The sequence below is a fragment of the Brassica oleracea genome, chromosome C1, assembly GCF_000695525.1.
Source record: "Brassica oleracea var. oleracea cultivar TO1000 chromosome C1, BOL, whole genome shotgun sequence".
In the NCBI taxonomy this organism is placed as follows: Eukaryota; Viridiplantae; Streptophyta; class Magnoliopsida; order Brassicales; family Brassicaceae; genus Brassica; species Brassica oleracea.
The window spans coordinates 1,137,032-1,159,686 of NC_027748.1; the positions used below are offsets into that span (position 1 = coordinate 1,137,032).

The following is a 22,655-nucleotide window of genomic DNA, read 5'->3' on the forward strand; positions in this document are numbered from 1 at the left end:
TAATTTCCTGGAAAATTATTCAACGGAGAGAAAAGGAAAATAAAATGAAAGCATGACTCAAAAGAAGACTTTATGAACATTTTGATCAAGGGACATATAAAAAATTAAAGATGTTTCTGAGAATTTCTAGAACAAGCATCCGTTTTCTCTTTTTATTTTTTCTTACAAAGGTAGGACCCACATAAGGATCTATAATGCTTTATGCGTTATATAATTGACCTCCCTCCCGAAGAAAATACACTTAAAACAGTTTTGTTTTTGCTAAAACTTTAGAAAAAAATACACTTAAACTTTGGTTTAGTTTTGTATTAATTAACTCACGGTTTAGCTCCGGCGAAGTATGGTCGTAGTCTCCAACTTCCTCCTCCATCAGATAATCCGTTAGATGGAAGAAACCAAACGAAACTCCGATCTCCTCCGTTCTCGTGTCTTCCTCTCAGGCTTCTATTGCTGGGACTGGGAATTTCTCACTGCTCTCTTGCTCTTTAGTTGCTGAATCGTTTCTCCCGATTTTTCATTTTCTAAAATCTTCTTTTCTTCTCCTTCTGTCTAGATTATTTTTAGTGCATCTTTTATTGTTTTCTTTAGTTTTTAAAAAGTTCACCGGTGATGATGGCGGCGCAAAGGTCTGTTCCGGCGCCGTTTTTAAGCAAAACGTACCGGCTAGTGGATGATCAGAGCACAGACGACGTCGTTTCATGGAACGAAGATGGATCAGCTTTCGTCGTATGGAAAACAGCCGAGTTCGCTAAGGATCTTCTCCCTCAGTACTTCAAGCATAACAACTTCTCAAGCTTCATTCGTCAGCTCAACACTTACGTGAGTTACAACTCAAAGTCATTTTCATTTGTTTTCCAATTAAATCATTTTGGTTAAATGAAGCATTCATTGGTAGTTGGTGAGAAAAGCTTCTAGAAAGCTCATGAATATATATATATATATATTTTTTTATAGGGTTTCCGGAAAACGGTACCGGACAAGTGGGAGTTTGCTAACGACAACTTCCGGAGAGGACAAGAGGAACTGCTGTCGGAGATACGGCGGCGCAAGTCGGTGATCGCCGCGGCGGGGAAATGCATAGTCGTCGGTTCGCCGTCGGAGTCAAACTCTGCGGGCGACGATCACGGTTCTAGCTCCACGTCATCGCCAGGGTCGAAGCACCCGGGGTCGGTGGAGAACATGGTGGCTGACTTATCCGGGGAGAACGAGAAGCTGAAAAGAGAAAACAGCAGTTTGAGCTCGGAGCTCGCGGCGGCGAAGAGGCAGCGCGACGAGCTCGTGGCGTTCTTGACCGAGCAGATGAAAGTGGGACCGGAGCAGATCGATCTGATGATCAAAGGAGGGAAGAAATTCAAACCGGCGGTGGAGGAGGAAGAGAGCGACTGCGAAGGCTGCGGCGGAGACGGTGGAGCCGCCGTGGAGGAAGAGAAGGGGGTGGTAGGTGAAGGTTTGAAACTGTTTGGGGTTTGGGTGGAAGGAGAGAGAAAGAAGAGGGGCCGTGATGAGAAGAATTTCGTGGTGGGTGGGTCCCATATGACGGAGGTAAAGAACGTGGACTTTCACGCGCCGTTGTGGAAGAGCAGCAAAGTCTGCAACTGATAAAGACTTCTAGATACTTGTTCATACAAACGTGTGACACGTCATTGACGAAAGAAAAAAAGAGAAAGCTGAAGTTTTAATGATTTTTAATTAATAATTTTCCGTAAGGAAGATTAGTGTTTTATTTTTATGTTTAAAATGGATTTTTATGTAATATGTACTTTATTAGTGTATTAAGTTTGAAAAAAAATAAGACACGTTTCAGATTTTTAGTATTGGGTGTATCTACTTTTTTTTTTTTTTGAGCAACCTACTTATTTTTATGCTCTTAAAAACTTCTAGCTAATGTATAAGCATGGGATTGGATTTGGTCCAGGGTCACATTGAAACTTCAAAGAGGAAGAGGATTGACAAAAAAATAGATTTTATTTATTTATTTTCTCCTCAATTAATAGAACTTGACTACTTCTCTTGCAATTAGTAGGTAGTTTCCGTGTTTTTACGTAACCCGTCGAATATTTTCATATTAATTGTTAGAAAAGTCGACAACAAAGACAACATTGTATAGAAGAAAATGCAATTGGAGAAATACCTAACTCTTACATAACACAAGGCATAAAAAATTCCAACAAAAAGAATACTACGAGATTAAATTAAAAAGAAAAATATTTCAACTAGCTCTACAACAACTAAGTTATAATTAAACTAAATTCGTTAAAAATATATATATGGGCTTTTTGCAAAAGTGACTCAAAACTTGGAGTCAAACAGAAAACTAACCTTTTCTATTGACTCCTTTTTTTTTTGAGATTTTAACCCCACATTTGCACTTTATCTACGAAAATGCCATTAACATTTTTTTTTTTTTTTTTCAGACGACTTAATTAAGTCGTCCGATAAGTCGTCCAGCTGGGAAGACTTTCCAGACGCCTTATTATAAGTCGTCTAATAAGTCGTCCAGATGGAAGACTTTCCAGACGACTTAATTAAGTCGTCCGATAAGTCGTCCAGCTGGGAAGACTTTCCAGACGCCTTATTATAAGTCGTCTAATAAGTCGTCCAGATGGAAGACTTTCCAGACGACTTAATTAAGTCGTCCGATAAGTCGTCCAGCTGGGAAGACTTTCCAGACGCCTTATTATAAGTCGTCTAATAAGTCGTCCAGATGGAAGACTTTCCAGACGACTTAATTAAGTCGTCCGATAAGTCGTCCAGCTGGGAAGACTTTCCAGACGCCTTATTATAAGTCGTCTAATAAGTCGTCCAGATGGAAGACTTTCCAGACGACTTAATTAAGTCGTCCGATAAGTCGTCCAGCTGGGAAGACTTTCCAGACGCCTTATTATAAGTCGTCTAATAAGTCGTCCAGATGGAAGACTTTCCAGACGACTTAATTAAGTCGTCCGATAAGTCGTCCAGCTGGGAAGACTTTCCAGACGCCTTATTATAAGTCGTCTAATAAGTCGTCCAGATGGAAGACTTTCCAGACGACTTAATTAAGTCGTCCGATAAGTCGTCCAGCTGGGAAGACTTTCCAGACGCCTTATTATAAGTCGTCTAATAAGTCGTCCAGATGGAAGACTTTCCAGACGACTTAATTAAGTCGTCCGATAAGTCGTCCAGCTGGGAAGACTTTCCAGACGCCTTATTATAAGTCGTCTAATAAGTCGTCCAGATGGAAGACTTTCCAGACGACTTAATTAAGTCGTCCGATAAGTCGTCCAGCTGGGAAGACTTTCCAGACGCCTTATTATAAGTCGTCTAATAAGTCGTCCAGATGGAAGACTTTCCAGACGACTTAATTAAGTCGTCCGATAAGTCGTCCAGCTGGGAAGACTTTCCAGACGCCTTATTATAAGTCGTCTAATAAGTCGTCCAGATGGAAGACTTTCCAGACGACTTAATTAAGTCGTCCGATAAGTCGTCCAGCTGGGAAGACTTTCCAGACGCCTTATTATAAGTCGTCTAATAAGTCGTCCAGATGGAAGACTTTCCAGACGACTTAATTAAGTCGTCCGATAAGTCGTCCAGCTGGGAAGACTTTCCAGACGCCTTATTATAAGTCGTCTAATAAGTCGTCCAGATGGAAGACTTTCCAGACGACTTAATTAAGTCGTCCGATAAGTCGTCCAGCTGGGAAGACTTTCCAGACGCCTTATTATAAGTCGTCTAATAAGTCGTCCAGATGGAAGACTTTCCAGACGACTTAATTAAGTCGTCCGATAAGTCGTCCAGCTGGGAAGACTTTCCAGACGCCTTATTATAAGTCGTCTAATAAGTCGTCCAGATGGAAGACTTTCCAGACGACTTAATTAAGTCGTCCGATAAGTCGTCCAGCTGGGAAGACTTTCCAGACGCCTTATTATAAGTCGTCTAATAAGTCGTCCAGATGGAAGACTTTCCAGACGACTTAATTAAGTCGTCCGATAAGTCGTCCAGCTGGGAAGACTTTCCAGACGCCTTATTATAAGTCGTCTAATAAGTCGTCCAGATGGAAGACTTTCCAGACGACTTAATTAAGTCGTCCGATAAGTCGTCCAGCTGGGAAGACTTTCCAGACGCCTTATTATAAGTCGTCTAATAAGTCGTCCAGATGGAAGACTTTCCAGACGACTTAATTAAGTCGTCCGATAAGTCGTCCAGCTGGGAAGACTTTCCAGACGCCTTATTATAAGTCGTCTAATAAGTCGTCCAGATGGAAGACTTTCCAGACGACTTAATTAAGTCGTCCGATAAGTCGTCCAGCTGGGAAGACTTTCCAGACGCCTTATTATAAGTCGTCTAATAAGTCGTCCAGATGGAAGACTTTCCAGACGACTTAATTAAGTCGTCCGATAAGTCGTCCAGCTGGGAAGACTTTCCAGACGCCTTATTATAAGTCGTCTAATAAGTCGTCCAGATGGAAGACTTTCCAGACGACTTAATTAAGTCGTCCGATAAGTCGTCCAGCTGGGAAGACTTTCCAGACGCCTTATTATAAGTCGTCTAATAAGTCGTCCAGATGGAAGACTTTCCAGACGACTTAATTAAGTCGTCCGATAAGTCGTCCAGCTGGGAAGACTTTCCAGACGCCTTATTATAAGTCGTCTAATAAGTCGTCCAGATGGAAGACTTTCCAGACGACTTAATTAAGTCGTCCGATAAGTCGTCCAGCTGGGAAGACTTTCCAGACGCCTTATTATAAGTCGTCTAATAAGTCGTCCAGATGGAAGACTTTCCAGACGACTTAATTAAGTCGTCCGATAAGTCGTCCAGCTGGGAAGACTTTCCAGACGCCTTATTATAAGTCGTCTAATAAGTCGTCCAGATGGAAGACTTTCCAGACGACTTAATTAAGTCGTCCGATAAGTCGTCCAGCTGGGAAGACTTTCCAGACGCCTTATTATAAGTCGTCTAATAAGTCGTCCAGATGGAAGACTTTCCAGACGACTTAATTAAGTCGTCCGATAAGTCGTCCAGCTGGGAAGACTTTCCAGACGCCTTATTATAAGTCGTCTAATAAGTCGTCCAGATGGAAGACTTTCCAGACGACTTAATTAAGTCGTCCGATAAGTCGTCCAGCTGGGAAGACTTTCCAGACGCCTTATTATAAGTCGTCTAATAAGTCGTCCAGATGGAAGACTTTCCAGACGACTTAATTAAGTCGTCCGATAAGTCGTCCAGCTGGGAAGACTTTCCAGACGCCTTATTATAAGTCGTCTAATAAGTCGTCCAGATGGAAGACTTTCCAGACGACTTAATTAAGTCGTCCGATAAGTCGTCCAGCTGGGAAGACTTTCCAGACGCCTTATTATAAGTCGTCTAATAAGTCGTCCAGATGGAAGACTTTCCAGACGACTTAATTAAGTCGTCCGATAAGTCGTCCAGCTGGGAAGACTTTCCAGACGCCTTATTATAAGTCGTCTAATAAGTCGTCCAGATGGAAGACTTTCCAGACGACTTAATTAAGTCGTCCGATAAGTCGTCCAGCTGGGAAGACTTTCCAGACGCCTTATTATAAGTCGTCTAATAAGTCGTCCAGATGGAAGACTTTCCAGACGACTTAATTAAGTCGTCCGATAAGTCGTCCAGCTGGGAAGACTTTCCAGACGCCTTATTATAAGTCGTCTAATAAGTCGTCCAGATGGAAGACTTTCCAGACGACTTAATTAAGTCGTCCGATAAGTCGTCCAGCTGGGAAGACTTTCCAGACGCCTTATTATAAGTCGTCTAATAAGTCGTCCAGATGGAAGACTTTCCAGACGACTTAATTAAGTCGTCCGATAAGTCGTCCAGCTGGGAAGACTTTCCAGACGCCTTATTATAAGTCGTCTAATAAGTCGTCCAGATGGAAGACTTTCCAGACGACTTAATTAAGTCGTCCGATAAGTCGTCCAGCTGGGAAGACTTTCCAGACGCCTTATTATAAGTCGTCTAATAAGTCGTCCAGATGGAAGACTTTCCAGACGACTTAATTAAGTCGTCCGATAAGTCGTCCAGCTGGGAAGACTTTCCAGACGCCTTATTATAAGTCGTCTAATAAGTCGTCCAGATGGAAGACTTTCCAGACGACTTATAATAAGTCGTCTGCGCAGTCTTTTGGATTGAAGTAAATACCTGACTCAAGATAGCAGCTTTCATTGATCTGCGGCCTCTGCTGCCCTCGTAAGCCAGTATCGGTGGAGACGGACTGTCTGCTCTGGGACCACCAATACTAGCACCCAATTCCGGCATAGCTGTGTACGTCTAGACCTGAAGAACTTGTATAAACCCATCCACGGTGTAACAGCCAGCAATTTCTTTGTTCCACAAAGAGTCCATCAGCACCTTAAACGCGACTCTCCCCCATGGATAATTCTCAAACCGTTCTAAATCCATCACTAGCCTTGCCAGAGTAGATCGTGTAGCGGTTGAAAACTTTCTCCCTTCAATGAATCCAGTGAAGATGGAGAGGTACGCGAGCCGCTTGCGATCTTCCCTGGACCAATCCCCGCATCTCTTCAGTGCTGCTATTATCTGATCAGTAGTTGGCCCAGCTTCCAGATGAACTCCCAGCATCCCCCAGAAAGAAACCATCTCTGGGGTAACGTCACATTTTGGTGTCTCAAGGTCCTCGATGTACTCGCAGTTTAGACCAGTGAGGTTTTCAAACTCTAACAGTGAAAACCTCAAAGGTTCTGGACCAACGAGAGACCACATCTCATACTTCTTCTTAATGTCCAGCTTGAAACTGAGCATGTAGTGAACCAGCCTTGAAGCCCAACCAAATCCCTGCTCCTTGAACTTGATGAAAACTCCCAAACTCGACTCCTTGAGCTCTTCAAATTCGTCATCAGTAAGAGCTTTCCTAAGAGCAGTATGCAACTTGCTGTTATCCGTATGATACGAAATGCTATTGTGGGCTTCTGGTTCTTCCCCTGATGTGTATAACCTACGGGGGAGTTCTGGAATATCCATCCTTTTTGTCTGCAAAATAATCAAAGACAACAATATAAGTCCAGACGACTTAGTAGACGACTTAAATTACTTACAAGTCTTCCAGTCGCAGAAGGAGTTGGAGTACTCGTCATTGCGGTTATAGATCTGAAAAAATAAACGTGAAACGGTGAGAATGAGTAAATTGATAGAGACAACGTTTTATGTTCATCTTTTCCTCGAGATTGATGACTTAGCGGCGTTAGGGTTTACAGAGAAACGGCGCTAAGGTTTACAGAGAAGAAGCGGCGGCGCTAGGGTTTAGAAGAAGCGGCGGCGCTAGTGTTTAGAACGTTGGTGACCACGGTGGCGAGGGCGACGGTTTGTTCGGAAATAGTGGAATCGGCGGCGCTAGGGTTTAGAGGAATCGGCGCGGCTAGGGTTAGAAGAAGCTGCGGCGACAACGGTGAGAATGAAGTGAGATAGATAGCCGATGTTGAGAACGATGGTTTGTTCGGAAATCGTGGGAATTCGAAATCGCCTTTGAGAGAGAACTGTTAGGGTTTCTGAATTTCGCGAAAAATGAAACAAAAAAAATAAAAATCACCTTATATATTGGGTAAATAATCCGGTTAGCTTTAAAATTACATTGGTAAACTTTAAGGTTTGGTCCGGTTTAGACGACTTATTCTGGCTGATAATGTACAACAGACGACTTAATATTTAGTCGTCTGTTTTCAGACGACAAAATATTAAGTCGTCCTAGACCCTAAAATGAACCCCTAAACTAAAATGACTAGATTAACTAACTAACCACGTTATAAAATCAAATTATACTTAAATAGTGTTTACTATACACAGAAATGAACACGCATAAGTTATTTTAAAAATTTTCAAAAACGGTTTTAATTCTTTCCAAAATCTAACCCTAAGAACACATACAATACTACAACATATGTTGATGAAACATAAACTTAAGAATATCATGACTCACTACTTTCACTCATCTATGCTGAAAACAATTGAAATTTGTTATATCTTAATTTATACCTCCTAAGACATATGTTAATTACATAATTCCCATTTTTCACTTATCAAAATATTTTTTACAAAATTTTTAAATTATGTTTAAGACTAACTGTCCAGACGACTTTAAGTTAAGTCGTCTGGACGACTTATTTTCAAGTCGTCTAAACAGACGACTTGCGAGGGGTAGAAACGTAAAAAGAATTCCGTTTTTTTGTTTGGTCACAAGGGGATAGTTGTAATTTCAATAGCCTTTTAGGTTACTTTTGCCTTTGACCCAAGTTGGGGTATTGTTTTGGGTTTCACTCCAAGTTTTGAGTCACACTTGGCAATTCTCCCTATATATATATATATATTCTAAAATTTTGTCGCTTAATAAATCCTCAACCATTTTCTTACGTAATAAACATATTTTCAGACGGAATATTTGAATAGTATATTCGTTGATGCCCAATTAAGCCGCTTTTAAGTCCTGCCAAGACTAGAACATCATTTAGTAGAAAATCAATACCAAGCATGCAAGCACTAGCTCTCAAGGATTAGAAAACATAGTATCTTTCTATGTTTAGCTCTGTGTAATTCACACACGCATATACTTTAACAGGTTCGGTTTAGTGTATTCTGACGTCTAAAATAGATTTTTGGTTTATAGATTATTATATTATTTTTTAAAATAAATTTTGATGTTTAATATATGATATTTCTTGAGTTTTTTTCTACTTTAAGATAACACTCTTTTTAGATTTTTTTTTTGTTCATTATGTAATTAGTTTTTGTAGATGACAATTGACAAAATATCTTTTTATACTTTGAGAAAGTGTAAATAATTATAAAAAAGGTGTGCAATACAAAGAAGAAAGCTGATATTTTACTCACAGCCACATATAATAAAAGATGGCGATGATATTTTGCAACACTCTCCTCTACTCTTCTTCTCCGCTTCTCTCGCCGTTACCTTCGATACGATCAAAACCGTCGCGATTCTCAAAGAGAGTACTCACAGTCCAAGCTCAATTCCAGTCCATGGATCAAAACGATCTCCTCCTCCGTCAGAAATTCATGGAGTTTCCTTACGTCTCGCCCTCGCGCAGGGAGCTAATGGCTGATCTCATGTCGACGTTGGAGGATCGCCTCCACTCGCAACTCCTTCCCTGTAGCCTCCCAACGGATGTACGGAACTTCAAGAACCCTAACGGTTCTGCCGAAGCTTCTCTTCACATCAGATCCGGCGAGAAATCATCTCCGGTATAGCTTTGTTTCTCTGTTTTAGGGTTTTAGATTTGGGTGTTAATCATGATTAGGTTAAGGAACCGAATCTTAATGCGCTCTGCATGCTGGTTTTAGAGTTTCAGTTGCATGATTCAGACAGAACCAGAGTTCAGTTTTGTAATGAACTGAAACATGTAATAATGTCTTTTTTTTTTTTTTAATTTAATTTTCCTTTACAAAAAAAAAATAATGTCTTTTTTTTTTCAGATTGATTTTGTTATAGGAAGTTGGATACACGTCAAGATTCCGACAGGAGTGTCTCTCAACATAACAAGCATCTCTGCATTCCTAAACTCCTCAACAGAAGCTCCAAACTTCGTGGTCGAACTCATACAGAGCAGTCCCACGTCGCTCGTTCTCATCCTCGACCTCCCTCATCGCAAAGACTTAGTTCGTCACCCTGACTATCTCCAGACCTTTTACCAAGACACTGCTCTCGATACTCATCGCCAGTCACTCCTCAAGCTCCCCGAGATCAAACCCTACGTCTCGCCGTCTCTCTTTGTCCGCTCTGCTTTCTCTCCCACAGCTTCGATGCTTAAAATCGACGCGGACGAAGGGGAGAGGCTGGAGGAGATCTTGAGGGAGCATGTGAGTCCAACTGCTAAGCAAGTTCTTGAGGTTTGGCTTGAGCGTTGCGCGAAGGAGGAGGAAGGAGAGGAGAGAGTGGTGGGAGAAGAAGAGAAGTTGGAGTTGGAAAGAAGAGATAAAAGCTTCAGAAAGAAGAGCATAGAGGAAGATTTGGATTTACAGTTTCCTAGAATGTTTGGAGATGAAGTTTCTTCCCGTGTTATACACGCTATCAAAGAAGCTTTTGGAGTTCTCTAGGTTACATCAGTATCACTGTACGAATAAACTAGTTAAACAAATGTTACAGTCTCTGGTTTACTAATCTAAATCGACCCGTTTACACAATCGCGATGTCCTCTAGATAATGTTATATTATAAAATATTTTTATTTGTTTTGAGTATCTGATTCGAAGAGAAATACGCACCAACGAAGGTTTTGTTTTTAGCGCCAATGTATCGTGTTATTAAACAAACTAGTGAAAGGAACAAAAACGTGCAAAATTTGAAGTCTTTAAGCCAATCGCTTTCAAAAGAGCTAATAATCAGACAAGAAGTCTAGTCATCTTTATCTCATCAAGACCAAATTACAAAAAAAAAACATCTTAGTTTCTTCATATTTGTCTGATCATATCACATCCTGTTCATTCCCACACAAGAAATGGTTAGTGTTTTTTTTTCTTGATTGTTCCTTAGTTCCACATCGTTCAAATACAGAAACAGCTTAGATTCTTCTGCTTATTCTGTTCATCGGTTCTGTTTACGGCAGGCAAGTTTCGCGTCCGGAGCAGCACAGTTCAGAAGAGGTCTTAAAACTAAAGGGAAGACTTATGGATTGACCAATCAAAAGAGAAGAGAGATCAGAGAAATATTTGATCTCTTCGACATAGACGGTTCAGGTACGTATTAAACCAGTTTACCCAAATCTAAATCAGAAGCACGTGATTTTAGTCCTTCATTTCACATGTAGGTAGCATCGATGCTCGCGAGCTCAACGTTGCTATGAGGTCAGTGACAATTTTTTCTAGTTAATTATATAAATTTCTTCAAGTTCTAGTTAGCACTAAGAAAGATTATCATCATCTGCTTACAGGTCTCTCGGGTTTGAGATGACTAATGAGGTTTGTTTTCTATGAAAACTATAGTTTTCACTCTTCTATATATGATATATTCCATTTATTTGTTGTATATGTTTCTTGTGAATGTGTGTAGCAAATAAACGAACTGATGGCAGAGGTGGATAAAAACAATAGTGGAACAATAGATTTCGAAGAGTTTGTGCATATGATGACAACAAAATTCGGAGAACGAGACTCTAAAGATGAATTGTCTAAAGCATTTAAGATCATTGATCACGACAACAATGTTATAATCCAAACCTATCTTTCTCCTAATTAATTTATTATTCATTTCTTTTGTTTTGAGTAATGTTTGACTTGTAGAAGTTGTGAAATGTTTTAGGGAAAGATTTCACCTCACGATATCAAGCAGATCGCGAAGGAGCTAGGAGAAAATTTCACAGATAATGAAATAGAAGAAATGATCGAAGAAGCAGATCGTGATAGTAAGTGAAAACATGTCTCTCCAAAGTAGTCATTTGTAGTCAAGTTAAGTTTTTTTTTGTGATTAATGCAACCCACTTAAACAACAATTTGTCTTTGTCTTAACCAACACAGAAGATGGAGAAGTTAGTTTGGAGGAGTTCATGAAGATGATGAGGAGAACTTCTTACGGCTACTAGAAGTAATAACAATAGTATTGGTTGTGGAATATATTAAGTCAATCACTACGATTATATAATAAAAATGATTTGTCGTAAATAAAGAAGTTTGAAGTGTGTTTCGCGAGTAAAAAATGTAACCATGTAACTACATCCATTATTGAGAACATGTCAAAGTCTCACATTTGTTTTTTGCCTCTACGCCATGTCTATGTATATAATATTAATCATCATCATTATATGATCTCTTTGTATAAACTCGAAAACAATAGGAAATGTATTTTGGTGCTTAGAGGGAATCATATGCATTGGACAAGAAAAGAGTAATCAAAATCCTAAACAAGCTGTCTGTTGAAGTCGCAGTTGAGACTCCATTGTTATGGTTATGGAAGTGGTTTTAATTATCTAAACAAGCTGTCCTCAGGTCGCCTTTCGGACATGAGGTGTCCCTACACAAAGAACATAAGGTTAGTCATCATCATTGACACTTAAACATGTTAACACCATTTTATGATCATAAAACCATGCTAATACCAACAAAAAGCTGAATATCATTTGAGAAAACATATAAATAGGTAAACAATAAACTAATATAAACAAAGCTCCACGATACCAATCTGTAAATCAAATTGGTTTGGTTATACACACGTATATATGGTTGACACTGTAACATGGTTCCATGATCTTGAAGCTTAGTAGCAACACTTGTAACACAACTCTTAACTATAGTGTTCAAGTATACCATCATAGTTCAAGTCATGTAATTAGGGTTTTTAGTTTTTGGCATAGATTAACGTGTTTTTAAGTTTTTGAAACATTAAAGGTAAGCAAATATATTACCTATAAATTCATAACTAGATAGTTTACCTTTGTTTGCGGAAGGCGACATTAGGAAGCATGTGGGGCAGTGTGAAGCATGGTGAAGCGTCCGCGTCCCTGAATTAGTCTGATTTCAAGTCTTTAAAACAACAACCTTTTCTTTGGAGGCCACCTCTAGTCTTAGTTAGCCTAAGCGACGCTTTTTAAACACAGCTTATGGTGCACAAAGCCACATCTTTGAAATATAGAAGATTTAGCATAACTATTTTTTTTCTTTTTGAATATAGCTTTTGTAGAATTGATTCATCCTTTAGCTAAAGATGAGAATAGATTCACATTGGTTAAATGACATTGAAGGAGTTAAATTTAAGGTTTCAAATGTTTATGAGTTATCACTGATAATGTTTATCATTCATGAAATGTTCTCTTTTTGTTTACAATGATTAAAAGAGGACTGAAGATGAATATAATAAATGTAAACTTCCCAAAAAAAAACTCATGATTATGAATAAGTTTTTATTTGATATGTCCATTAATTGGAGTCATATTTCAATCTATCATAAACCAAAAGAGAAAAAAAGGAAATAATGCCATATTAGTCACATTTGATTTCACTTTTTTTGCTTTTTTTTTTATTTATTTGCCCAAATTTTGAATTTTTTCAGTTTGTAACAGTTAAAACAGATTTGTTGGTCTGAATTGTTTTGTTCAAATTTCAAATATATTAATTTAATAACTAATAATATCATGTATGAGTGGTTGAGCTAATTGTCCTATAGGTTGGAAAGGGAGGAGGATCATACTCCAACATTGTCTATCCAGTTGTCAACTTGGAAGCGTCGTAGAAGAACTCCAGCATTTGCTTGGTCTATTAACCAAAAACCAATAGATCCCTCTCTGGTAATACGAGCGAATAAACGTATTTTATTCTTCTTTTCAGTATTAATTATACATATATTTATGTTTAATTATGTTTATTGATTAGTAAGATTTATATGTTTATATATATATATATATATATATATATATCTACAAATTGTTAGAACAATGAATCAGTGGTGGTCCAAACAAATTTTGGGACGTGAAATTGATCATTTTTATTTTGAAGTGAGTATAGCGGCGTTAACATATGGCATAGATAATTATTACACTTATGAACTTATCAAATTGCATTTTATATCCCATTTTCTGGAGCACTTTGTTGGTTGATAAGGATTAATTGCTCAATCCTAGATCATAGTAGTATAGAAAAATGTCAATTCAATCCTAAGTGATCATGAAGCAAAGAGAATGCTTAATCTAAATGCAATCAATGTAGTGAAGTGATTTCTTTTCAAGAACTAAGCAAGACAATATCTAAAGCTTTCAATCAATTGTTCAAAGGAGAACCTATGGGCTAAGATAATTGATGCAAGGAAATTAGTTTCTAAGTCAAGGTGTTAACTTTAAGCAATCACAAGTTCCTATATGTCTAGAACACCAATAAAAATCAATCATTTTCAAATGGAGAGATCCTTATGCAATCTTGAGTAAACATCAATTCCATTGGATCAAATCATTCAAGCATGCATTATGTTCAAGTCTACTAACCATCTAGTAATCCTATATCAAATCTCTTTGGTTATTCAAGCTAGAGCAATATCAAGTTTAGTCAAGCATTTTAACAAACACTTTCGGTGCATAAAATGACTTAATATCAAGATGGAAGTGATCAAATCAAATCAAGCATTAAGAACACTTAATAAGCATAGAAACAAGTAGATCTAACAATAAACACCTTAACTTTTCACTAATCACCCTATCTACCTAACACATATATTCAATAAGAGTATATTCACTAATCTTCACGATTAACCTTAAACCCATGATTGATTTAAGAGAAATCATGTTGAGAAGCAAGTTTAATCCAGCAAACACAAAGAAAAATTATTATAGATTCAATCTTTCACCAAAATATCAATGTGTTTAGAGAGAAAATAAGATAAGATCTAAAATGTATTTATAGTAGCTTAAAACACAAATGGTAAAACTGTAAAAAGAGTCTCGTCAAACTCCAAATGTTGACTTTGCAAGGCACACATCAGCCTTTTGGCACGTCGTTTTGTCACTGGGGTACAGGCCGCTGGAACACTTCATCTTTGTTGTCTTCATTATTCCATGGTCGCGGCTTCGTAGACCGTTGTGTCATCCCGACTCAGCTCACACGAAAATGACACAACAACTCTGCGGCTACCACTCTTTGAGGTAATGTCGTCTTGGCTTCACAGCGGCTTTGTGGCATGGCGTTTAGGCTGCTGTGAAGTCATTAAGCTCCATTTCCTCTTTCGACCAAAATCACTCTTTTTTTCTCGAATCAGCTCCAAATGGTCCAGACTCACCAAATGGCATCTCCAACAACTGATATGGATTTATTCATGGAAATGCAACCTAATGATATCTTAATGCTATTTTAAATGATCAATTATATACATCAAATGATAGTAAAATTATGCAATTCATAAGATACCATTGGTTTAAATGTCAGTTTAGAGTTTCAAATTACTTATATTGCTTTGCATTTTTAATTATATTTAAGAATAAACGGTCTTTCACAACATCATCAGAGTTTAAGTCATGTAATTAGGATAACAAGAATTTTTGTTGATAGATGAGTATTCTTTTAGAATTTTTGATCAATAGGTTGTATTTTTAAATAAACTTTTTAAAAAATGCTATTTTTGGAAAGTTATCATTTTATAGAGAAATATTGTAGATTTATGATTGTGATTTAGAAATTAGAATAACAAGAATGTTTGTTGGTAGATGAGTATTCTTTTAGAATTTTAAATCAACAAATACTATTTTAAAAATAAACATTTAAAAATGCTATTTTCAAAGAGTTATTCATTTTTGTTGAAAAATATTGTAGATTTGAGATTGTCATTTAGAAATTAAGATAACAAGAATTTTTGTTGATAGATGAGTATTCTTTTAGCATTTTCGATTAATAGGTTGTATTTTTAGAGAATCTTTTTAAAAATACTAATTTTTGGAAAGTTATCATGTTAATAGAGAAATATTGTAGATTTGGGATTGTGATTTGGAAATTAGGATAACAAGAATTTGTTGTTGTTAGATGTATTCTTTAAGAGTTTTAATCAATAAGTTATATTTTAAAGAACATCTTTTTAAAATGTTATTTTTAGAAATGTATCATTTTTATAGCGAACTATTTTAGATTTGAGATTGTGATTTAAAAATTAGGATAACAAGAATTTTTTATTAATATGTTGTATTTTTTAAATAAACTTTTTAAAAATGTTTTTTTTTTGAAAAATTATCATTTTATAGAATAATATAGTAGATTTGAGATTGTGATTTAGAAATTAAAATAACAATAATAGTTTTTGAGAGAGTATTATTTAGGTTATTTATCAATAAGTTGTATTTTTTAAATAAACTTTTAAAATGTTATTTTTGGAAAGTTATCATTTTATAGCAAAATATTGTAGATTTAGGATGGTGATTTAGAAATTAGGATATAAAGAATATTTGTTGATAGATGTAGGATGAGTATTTTTTTAGAAGTTTTGATCAATAGGTTGTATTTTTTAAAGAAACTTTTTTAAAATGTTATTTTTGGAAAGTTATCATTTTATAGAGAAATATAGTATATCTGGGATTATGATTTAGAAATTAGGATAACCAAGAGTTTTTATTGATAGATGAGTATTCTTTTAGATTTTTTGATTAGTAAGTTGTATTTTTGTTAAATTATTGATGATTTATTGGTCACTTGATTGCTTATGTTATGTGTGGAGATTGTTGGTTTCAATCTTACTCAAGCGCAATGCTTCAATTCCGTAAGTATAAATATATTGATAATGTTTATGGTTAATGGAATGTTCTCATTTTCCTTACAAATATTTAAAGAGGAGTGAAACCATATGTAGTAAATATAATAAGTGTTTAGACCCATAGAAAAGCTTGCGATCATGAACGAATTTCTATTTTATATAACAAATTGATTGAAGTCATATCATAAATCAAAAGAGAAAGAGAAAAAGAAAAGAATTTCATATTAAGCATATTTGATTTCACATTTTCACTTTTACTTCTTTGAAATCGCCCAATTATTGAATTTTTGAGTTTATAACGGTTAAAGAAATTTGTTGGTCTGTTTTTTTTTTTTTTTTTTGAAATCTATTATGGGTGACCTTTGAAACTAAAAAAAAAAAAAAAGAACTAATACAAAAATTATTATTTTTCAAACTAAATATAGTTTTTCCCCCTTTTTAGCCAATTTAATACTGTTGGGCTAAGATAGCTAAGCCCATTAAAAGCCCATTTTTATTGGCTTGTTTTCTTCGAGTAACATACGGCGAACCGGAAAAAAAAACAAACTCGCCTCCGCCTTGAAGTAACAAAATGGCGACCGCGAAAACTCTGCAACCAAGAATCATCTCTTCCTTTCTCGGCAACAACTCTATTCTAGTATCAACGCAGCCTCTTCCCCACCTCTTTCGCTTCCATTTAGGTTCTTTCTCTATCTCTCTATTCATACTTCTACTACTACTACTACTATTTGGCTGAGCAGATTTTTTAATTATACAAAAGATTAAAACTTTCGAGTCCCCCATATTGCTATTTTACAGGGAGAAGGCATGTTTCGATGCAATTGTCAAGAACCTTGTCTGGATTAACCAATCTTCTCTTTAATACAAGGTACAGTACTTTCTTTGTGTAACTCTGTTTTATAGCATAGAGAGACTGTATTGTTTGTTGTTAACTTTGTTGCTGCTGCTGCTGCTTGTCTAAAGAAACGTTGATGAACTGATTGATGGCAAGAGAAAACGTCTGAAGCCAGGACACGTGTCTCCTCGCCGCCCTGTCCCTGCCCACATAACCAAACCTCCTTACGTTGAGTCTCTTAAAGTCCCCGGAATCTCGAGTGGACTTGAGATTCACGACGAGGACGGTGTAGAGAGGATGAGAGCTTCTGGGAGGCTCGCAGCTAGAGTTCGTGAATACGCTGGGACTTTGGTTAAGGTAATGAAATATTAAGTTTTTTTGAAGAAAATTACATAAAACATATGTCTAAGCAAAGCATCCAAATTTGTAAAAAAAATAATAATTTTTTTAATTGAAATCTTCAAAATCTCAGGACCGGCCCTGTTTACGGTTTCTTTTGGTCTGTTTGACAGCCCGGTGTGACCACAGATGAGATTGATGAGGCTGTTCACAACATGATCATCGAGAACGGAGCTTATCCTTCGCCACTTGGCTATGGAGGTTTCCCTAAGAGTGTCTGCACTTCTGTGAATGAATGCATTTGCCATGGAATCCCTGATTCACGACCGCTTGAGGATGGAGATATAATCAACATTGATGTCACAGTTTATTTGAACGTAAGTTTTCTCTTCTTCGTCACTAAGTTAAGTTAAGCAAGGTTTACTCGATGCTTATTGTTGGTGTTATACACTCTACAGGGCTACCACGGTGATACTTCAGCTACTTTCTTCTGTGGAGATGTCGACGAGAAAGCTAAAAAGCTAGTCCAGGTATATAACCAAATCAAGTTTTTACTATATAGTTTGATGAGATTTTCATATTTGGAATGTGGTTGGTGTAGGTGACCAAAGAGTCTCTTGACAAAGCTATATCGATATGTGGACCTGGTGTTGAGTACAAGAAAATCGGCAAAATCATTCAGTAAGAGACTAATTTCTCTAAGCAATTAGTAGTATTTTTAATTAATGAGTATCTCATCAAATCAAATCTTTGTGAAAGTGATCATGCAGATAAATATAAATATGGAGTGGTTAGACAATTTGTAGGCCACGGTGTTGGACGTGTCTTCCATGCTGATCCTGTTGTTCTACACTTCCGTGAGTTTTGTCCTTAAAACACTTTGCGGCCCCATTCACGTTCTTTCTAAAACTTGCATCTTCTTCGCAGGGAATAATGAAGCTGGACGTATGGTTTTGAACCAAACCTTCACTATTGAACCCATGCTTACCATAGGAAGCAGAAAACCGATTATGTGGGATGATAATTGGACCGTGGTTACAGAAGATGCAAGCCTCTCTGCGCAATTCGAGCATACCATTCTTATAACCAAAGATGGAGCTGAGATACTCACCGACTGTTGAGAAAAAAAATTGATTCCCAAGTTTGTCTCAGATTGATCTTTATTGGATGGAATACAAAACCAAATGGTATGTATGAAAATCACACTCATATATTCAAATATTCTTTTGCTCACAAAGTAAAGTGAATATTACACAAACAAGATACAAACAATGAGTTTTAGAGATTGTTTTTTGGGTACAATTATAAAATCAGGTCTTGAGTTTATGATATCTTGATTCTCTGAGTTTCCTTTCTTCTGACAGAATCTTTGCAACCCTGTAATTAATTAATTAATTAGCAGTATTGTACGAGTTAAAACCATTGTAACTAAATAAAGTAGTAAACTTGGTTTCTCTTTTAATATTAAAAGAAAAGAAATAATGAACCTTTTGAGTGCTTCTTCGTTGGTAACGTGATCAGAGATGGGTTCGTAATGGCCAGTTTCGAGATTGACACGAGACACATTTTTCTTCAGTAAAGCTTTACCAACTTCAACAAGACCATCCATGTTCTTTTCTGTCGATATGTCCACTGATCCTATGTCACCCTTCAACGTATCGTCCTGTAATAGAAAACGTATATAAAATGTAAATTATTTTTATATTTTTAGGTCCATAAAATTGACCTTTCACTAACGGTAATAATTTTTTTGTTATTATTATTTTATTTGTTTGATTAGTGTTTCGTACAAGTAAGTACCATATAGACCAACCTTTACATCATTATTCCTTGGCACTTACTTGTTTAGATAACATATTATATAACCAAGAAGGTCTGAATTTGAACAATTCAAATTTAAATTGGGTAACTTCTAACTATTATATGACCAAAAACTATTTTTGAAAGTTTTCATTGTAAAAACAATGATTTTCGACAAAAGTTTTGTATATTTCATTAGAGATTAGCTACAAAAGGTTGTTAAGGTTGTTTTTAATACTACAGAAGCCTTGTACACTGATTGTTTTTAGTAATTTAAATATTTCCTTGCAACTTTTTTTCTTTAAAATAGATTATTAAAATCCTAGTTTTATAACAAGATCGAAAGAATTGTCATGCAAAAACCCTCTCTCAGAAAAAAAAAGAAAGAAAAGAATTGTCATGCAAAAGGGAAGAAACTCACATCGATACGTAAATAATTCGTCTCGGAATGAAGAGCTTGAAAAACGACACAGCTTTGGTAATCAACAATGTCTTGAATGGCCTCATTGTAACAATCAATAATTGGACTCGAACCATCCGCACAGATCCAACTCACCAGTCCCCATTTTGACGCCATTATCGCATCATACTTCTCTTCATTCCTTATCGAACCTGTCCCAAGCGATATCACTACAACCCTCGTGTAATCCAATGGGCTAATGTCTCCCATTGCTGGATTCTTCTTCACTATCTGCTTTGTCACTTCAGCAATCGCACACAATGTCTACAAAAAAAAAAAAAAACATAACATGACCAGTCGATAATGAAGTGTCTATAGGTTGGAACCTCGTCTAACTTAATAGTTTGTACCGGGTTATTGGCAGCGATGCCACCGTCAATGAGGTTATATTCATGTTTGTTTCCTTCATTGTCTTCATTAGTGAACCGATGAGCCGGGAGATAAGTTGGTGCGGCTGATGTGCTTAGGCATATATCTGATATTTTCGCGTCAGTAACTCGACGGCTCACCGCCTATATTTGAAACATTGAATCAATAAAAATGATGTATAAGCAAGTGAATAAGACTTCCAAAATTTTAAAAATAATTAACATAAATACATGTCTTCAATTTTTTTAAAGAATTTTTTATTAAATTGTTTATAGCCTTCAAAATTTTATTATCAGCTCTGTGCATATACACATAGACGGATCGATGTTGGTGTATACCTGGTAAGAAGAGAAGATAACTGGTTGGAGTTTCTTGATGTCAAAGCAAGGTATGACAACGTTTGTCAAAGTTTGAGTCAGTCTCGTGTCTCCCAAGAAATCTTCTATTACTTCTCTTAAGTATTTCCCGTTGTACTTTGGTCCTCGTACAAGTCTCACCAGGATTTGAGCCCAGGCAAACGCCCCTCTGTACGTTTTAGAAGTTAAAATTTTTGTTATCAGTTTGCTCAAGACTCTTGAGTTATCAGATCAAACGCAAACGCAGAAGGCACATACCGCGGGTGTGGGAAGATTTTAGGGCAATGTTTGCGATAAAAAGGGACTATTTCTTTGGCCGCAAACAAAGGGCGGTTGCGGTTAGTTTTATCCGGTGCGGTCAACATCGCCACTATCAAACCTCCAGTGCTCGTCCCGGAGATGACATCAAAGTAATCCACAAGCCTTGCCTCCTCACCGTCCAATTCCTGTGTATGGATTTAAATATTTTTGTTACATTATGAAATTGAGACGATATCCTAACAAGACTTATTTAGATTCAAGTAGACATATATGATATAAACCTGGAGTTGTGATTCTAGGTAAGCTAAGACAATACCGGGAATGATCCCACGGACTCCACCACCATCGATGCTAAGGATCGTCACATGTTGTCCGTAGGAAGGAGAAAGACAACGTAATCTTCTTTCTGAAGAGAAAGCCATGATTATTATTTTTTTGTCTCCTAACCTCGTTTTTAATAATCTAAAAACAAAGCTTATTATGTCTTCTCGGTAAGTGGTTAACTTCTCGTCCGGTTTTCAAGTCGGAGATGGTTATAAATGTGTTGAAACACTTAGAACTACCGTTACGGGTGAAACACAAACCCATATTTATAGAAAGAGATGTAGTATATGTTAAAGCCACTTTAGTGTTGGATTTTTTGTGTGAACCTACTGGGAGATTTCTTGATTTGGAATTTACACTTATGGTTACTTTATAGCATGTCAAGTTTTGGACATACTTCTATATTGAAAAAACTAAATGACAACTGTTTTTCCATAAAAACAGTTATTCGACATTCTTTTTTTTTTTTTTTTTTAACCAATTCATTATTTCATTCAAACTTTAAAGACCCCTAAGGGTTGAGTTCAATACAATAGTTTCAAGGCGCAAAGCTTTCTTAGCCAAAGCATCGGCAGCTTTGTTTTTCTCACGTGGGATCCACCTGAACTGAATCAATTCAGTTATTCGACATTCATTCACACAAATTATAAGCAAAAGTCACCTGGACACACACACACACACACACATACATATATATCTATATCAAAAAGATTTATTTATAAAAATATCTGAAGATAATAATCCGCTATTTATGAACATTTCATCTTTATGGGATCTTTTTATTCCTCAGTGCTCCAAAATTGTGATACTGGTAATTTAACTCTTTGCTTAATTTATGTTAAAAAAATTGGGTTAACATCCTGAACTTCCTATTTTTGTTTTGTTTGAGGGTTGAATCAGGGTTCTTAATCTTAAACAATTATATGTGAGATATTTTACCAATAGAACATAGCAGAACTGGGTAATGAGATTGTCCAATTAAAACATTTACGTGTAGAGACAACGAGAACCACACTTTTCAGGCAAATGTAACTGCTACACGAAACAATAAAATTTGCCTGAATTATGGATTTGGAATGGTTACGGTTAGTCATGAACTTTTTATGTATGCGTAATATCCTTTTTCCTCATGAAGTTTATATATAATCCAAAACTAGAGTTGCAAGTTAGAGATAATATTGGATATATCATTTTTCGAAACATATTGGATATATCATTTTTTCGAAATATCCTTTATATACTAAAGCGCAAGTCAGATCTCCAATCAAAATCTGACACGTAGAAAATCCTTATAAAAAATTAAAAAACAACTGACACGTGGAAAAACTAAAAAAACTATAAATAAATATTTAAAATTTTCTCTGCAGTTACTATTTTCTTTAGTCTAAATATTAACTACATATTTCTTATTTTTCTCAAAAAAATTAAGCTTTGTTGGTTTATATATATATTTTCCGTATTTTCTTCGGCATCTTTTGTATAATAAAAGCATAAATCACTTGACCAATAATTCAAGTTTATTTTTCAAAAAAAAAATTACTAAAAAAAAACAGTTGAAACAAGCCAGTTTATTTTTATTTTACTCTACATATAACGAAAAGAAGAAAAAACTGTGTCAACTGCCTCTCAACCATTACAACCACGGTACCCACCTCTTACGTTACATCAACTTATAAAATCATTCCAAACAGTTCCATTTTTTCCACAAAGTAACCGATGCTTTCATCTTTCGTATAGTTTG

At 36.4% G+C, this 22,655-nt stretch overlaps 5 protein-coding genes across 5 annotated transcripts; 4 read left to right on the forward strand and 1 right to left on the reverse strand.

Moving 5' to 3' along the window:
- Positions 1 to 230: 230 nt before the first annotated feature.
- Positions 231 to 1,811, forward strand: LOC106324162 (heat stress transcription factor B-1). Its single transcript, XM_013762180.1, has 2 exons — positions 231 to 819; positions 955 to 1,811. The coding sequence occupies exons 1-2, from the start codon at positions 610 to 612 to the stop codon at positions 1,597 to 1,599; spliced, it is 855 nt and encodes a 284-aa protein (XP_013617634.1). The 5' UTR covers positions 231 to 609; the 3' UTR covers positions 1,600 to 1,811.
- Positions 1,812 to 8,813: 7,002 nt separating this feature from the next.
- Positions 8,814 to 10,196, forward strand: LOC106325027 (red chlorophyll catabolite reductase, chloroplastic). The gene is made up of 2 exons (XM_013763050.1): positions 8,814 to 9,204; positions 9,436 to 10,196. The coding sequence occupies exons 1-2, from the start codon at positions 8,854 to 8,856 to the stop codon at positions 10,054 to 10,056; spliced, it is 972 nt and encodes a 323-aa protein (XP_013618504.1). The 5' UTR covers positions 8,814 to 8,853; the 3' UTR covers positions 10,057 to 10,196.
- A 170-nt stretch (positions 10,197 to 10,366) lies between these two features.
- LOC106293459 (calcium-binding protein CML19) lies at positions 10,367 to 11,751 on the forward strand. Its single transcript, XM_013729137.1, has 7 exons — positions 10,367 to 10,459; positions 10,565 to 10,694; positions 10,766 to 10,802; positions 10,889 to 10,916; positions 11,008 to 11,160; positions 11,257 to 11,359; positions 11,472 to 11,751. The coding sequence occupies exons 1-7, from the start codon at positions 10,457 to 10,459 to the stop codon at positions 11,534 to 11,536; spliced, it is 519 nt and encodes a 172-aa protein (XP_013584591.1). The 5' UTR covers positions 10,367 to 10,456; the 3' UTR covers positions 11,537 to 11,751.
- A 4,941-nt stretch (positions 11,752 to 16,692) lies between these two features.
- On the forward strand, positions 16,693 to 18,631 carry LOC106322866 (methionine aminopeptidase 1D, chloroplastic/mitochondrial). Its single transcript, XM_013761012.1, has 8 exons — positions 16,693 to 16,850; positions 16,969 to 17,038; positions 17,134 to 17,362; positions 17,518 to 17,721; positions 17,803 to 17,874; positions 17,946 to 18,025; positions 18,104 to 18,201; positions 18,272 to 18,631. Exons 1-8 carry the CDS (start codon positions 16,742 to 16,744, stop codon positions 18,463 to 18,465), a joined length of 1,056 nt encoding a protein of 351 aa, XP_013616466.1. The 5' UTR covers positions 16,693 to 16,741; the 3' UTR covers positions 18,466 to 18,631.
- Positions 18,563 to 21,347, reverse strand: LOC106322859 (patatin-like protein 3). The gene is made up of 7 exons (XM_013761007.1): positions 20,872 to 21,347; positions 20,588 to 20,775; positions 20,312 to 20,498; positions 19,955 to 20,116; positions 19,566 to 19,868; positions 18,832 to 19,007; positions 18,563 to 18,721 (listed from the first exon to the last, which is right to left on the reverse strand). Exons 1-7 carry the CDS (start codon positions 21,010 to 21,012, stop codon positions 18,655 to 18,657), a joined length of 1,224 nt encoding a protein of 407 aa, XP_013616461.1. The 5' UTR covers positions 21,013 to 21,347; the 3' UTR covers positions 18,563 to 18,654.
- Between the last annotated feature and the right edge of the window lie 1,308 nt (positions 21,348 to 22,655).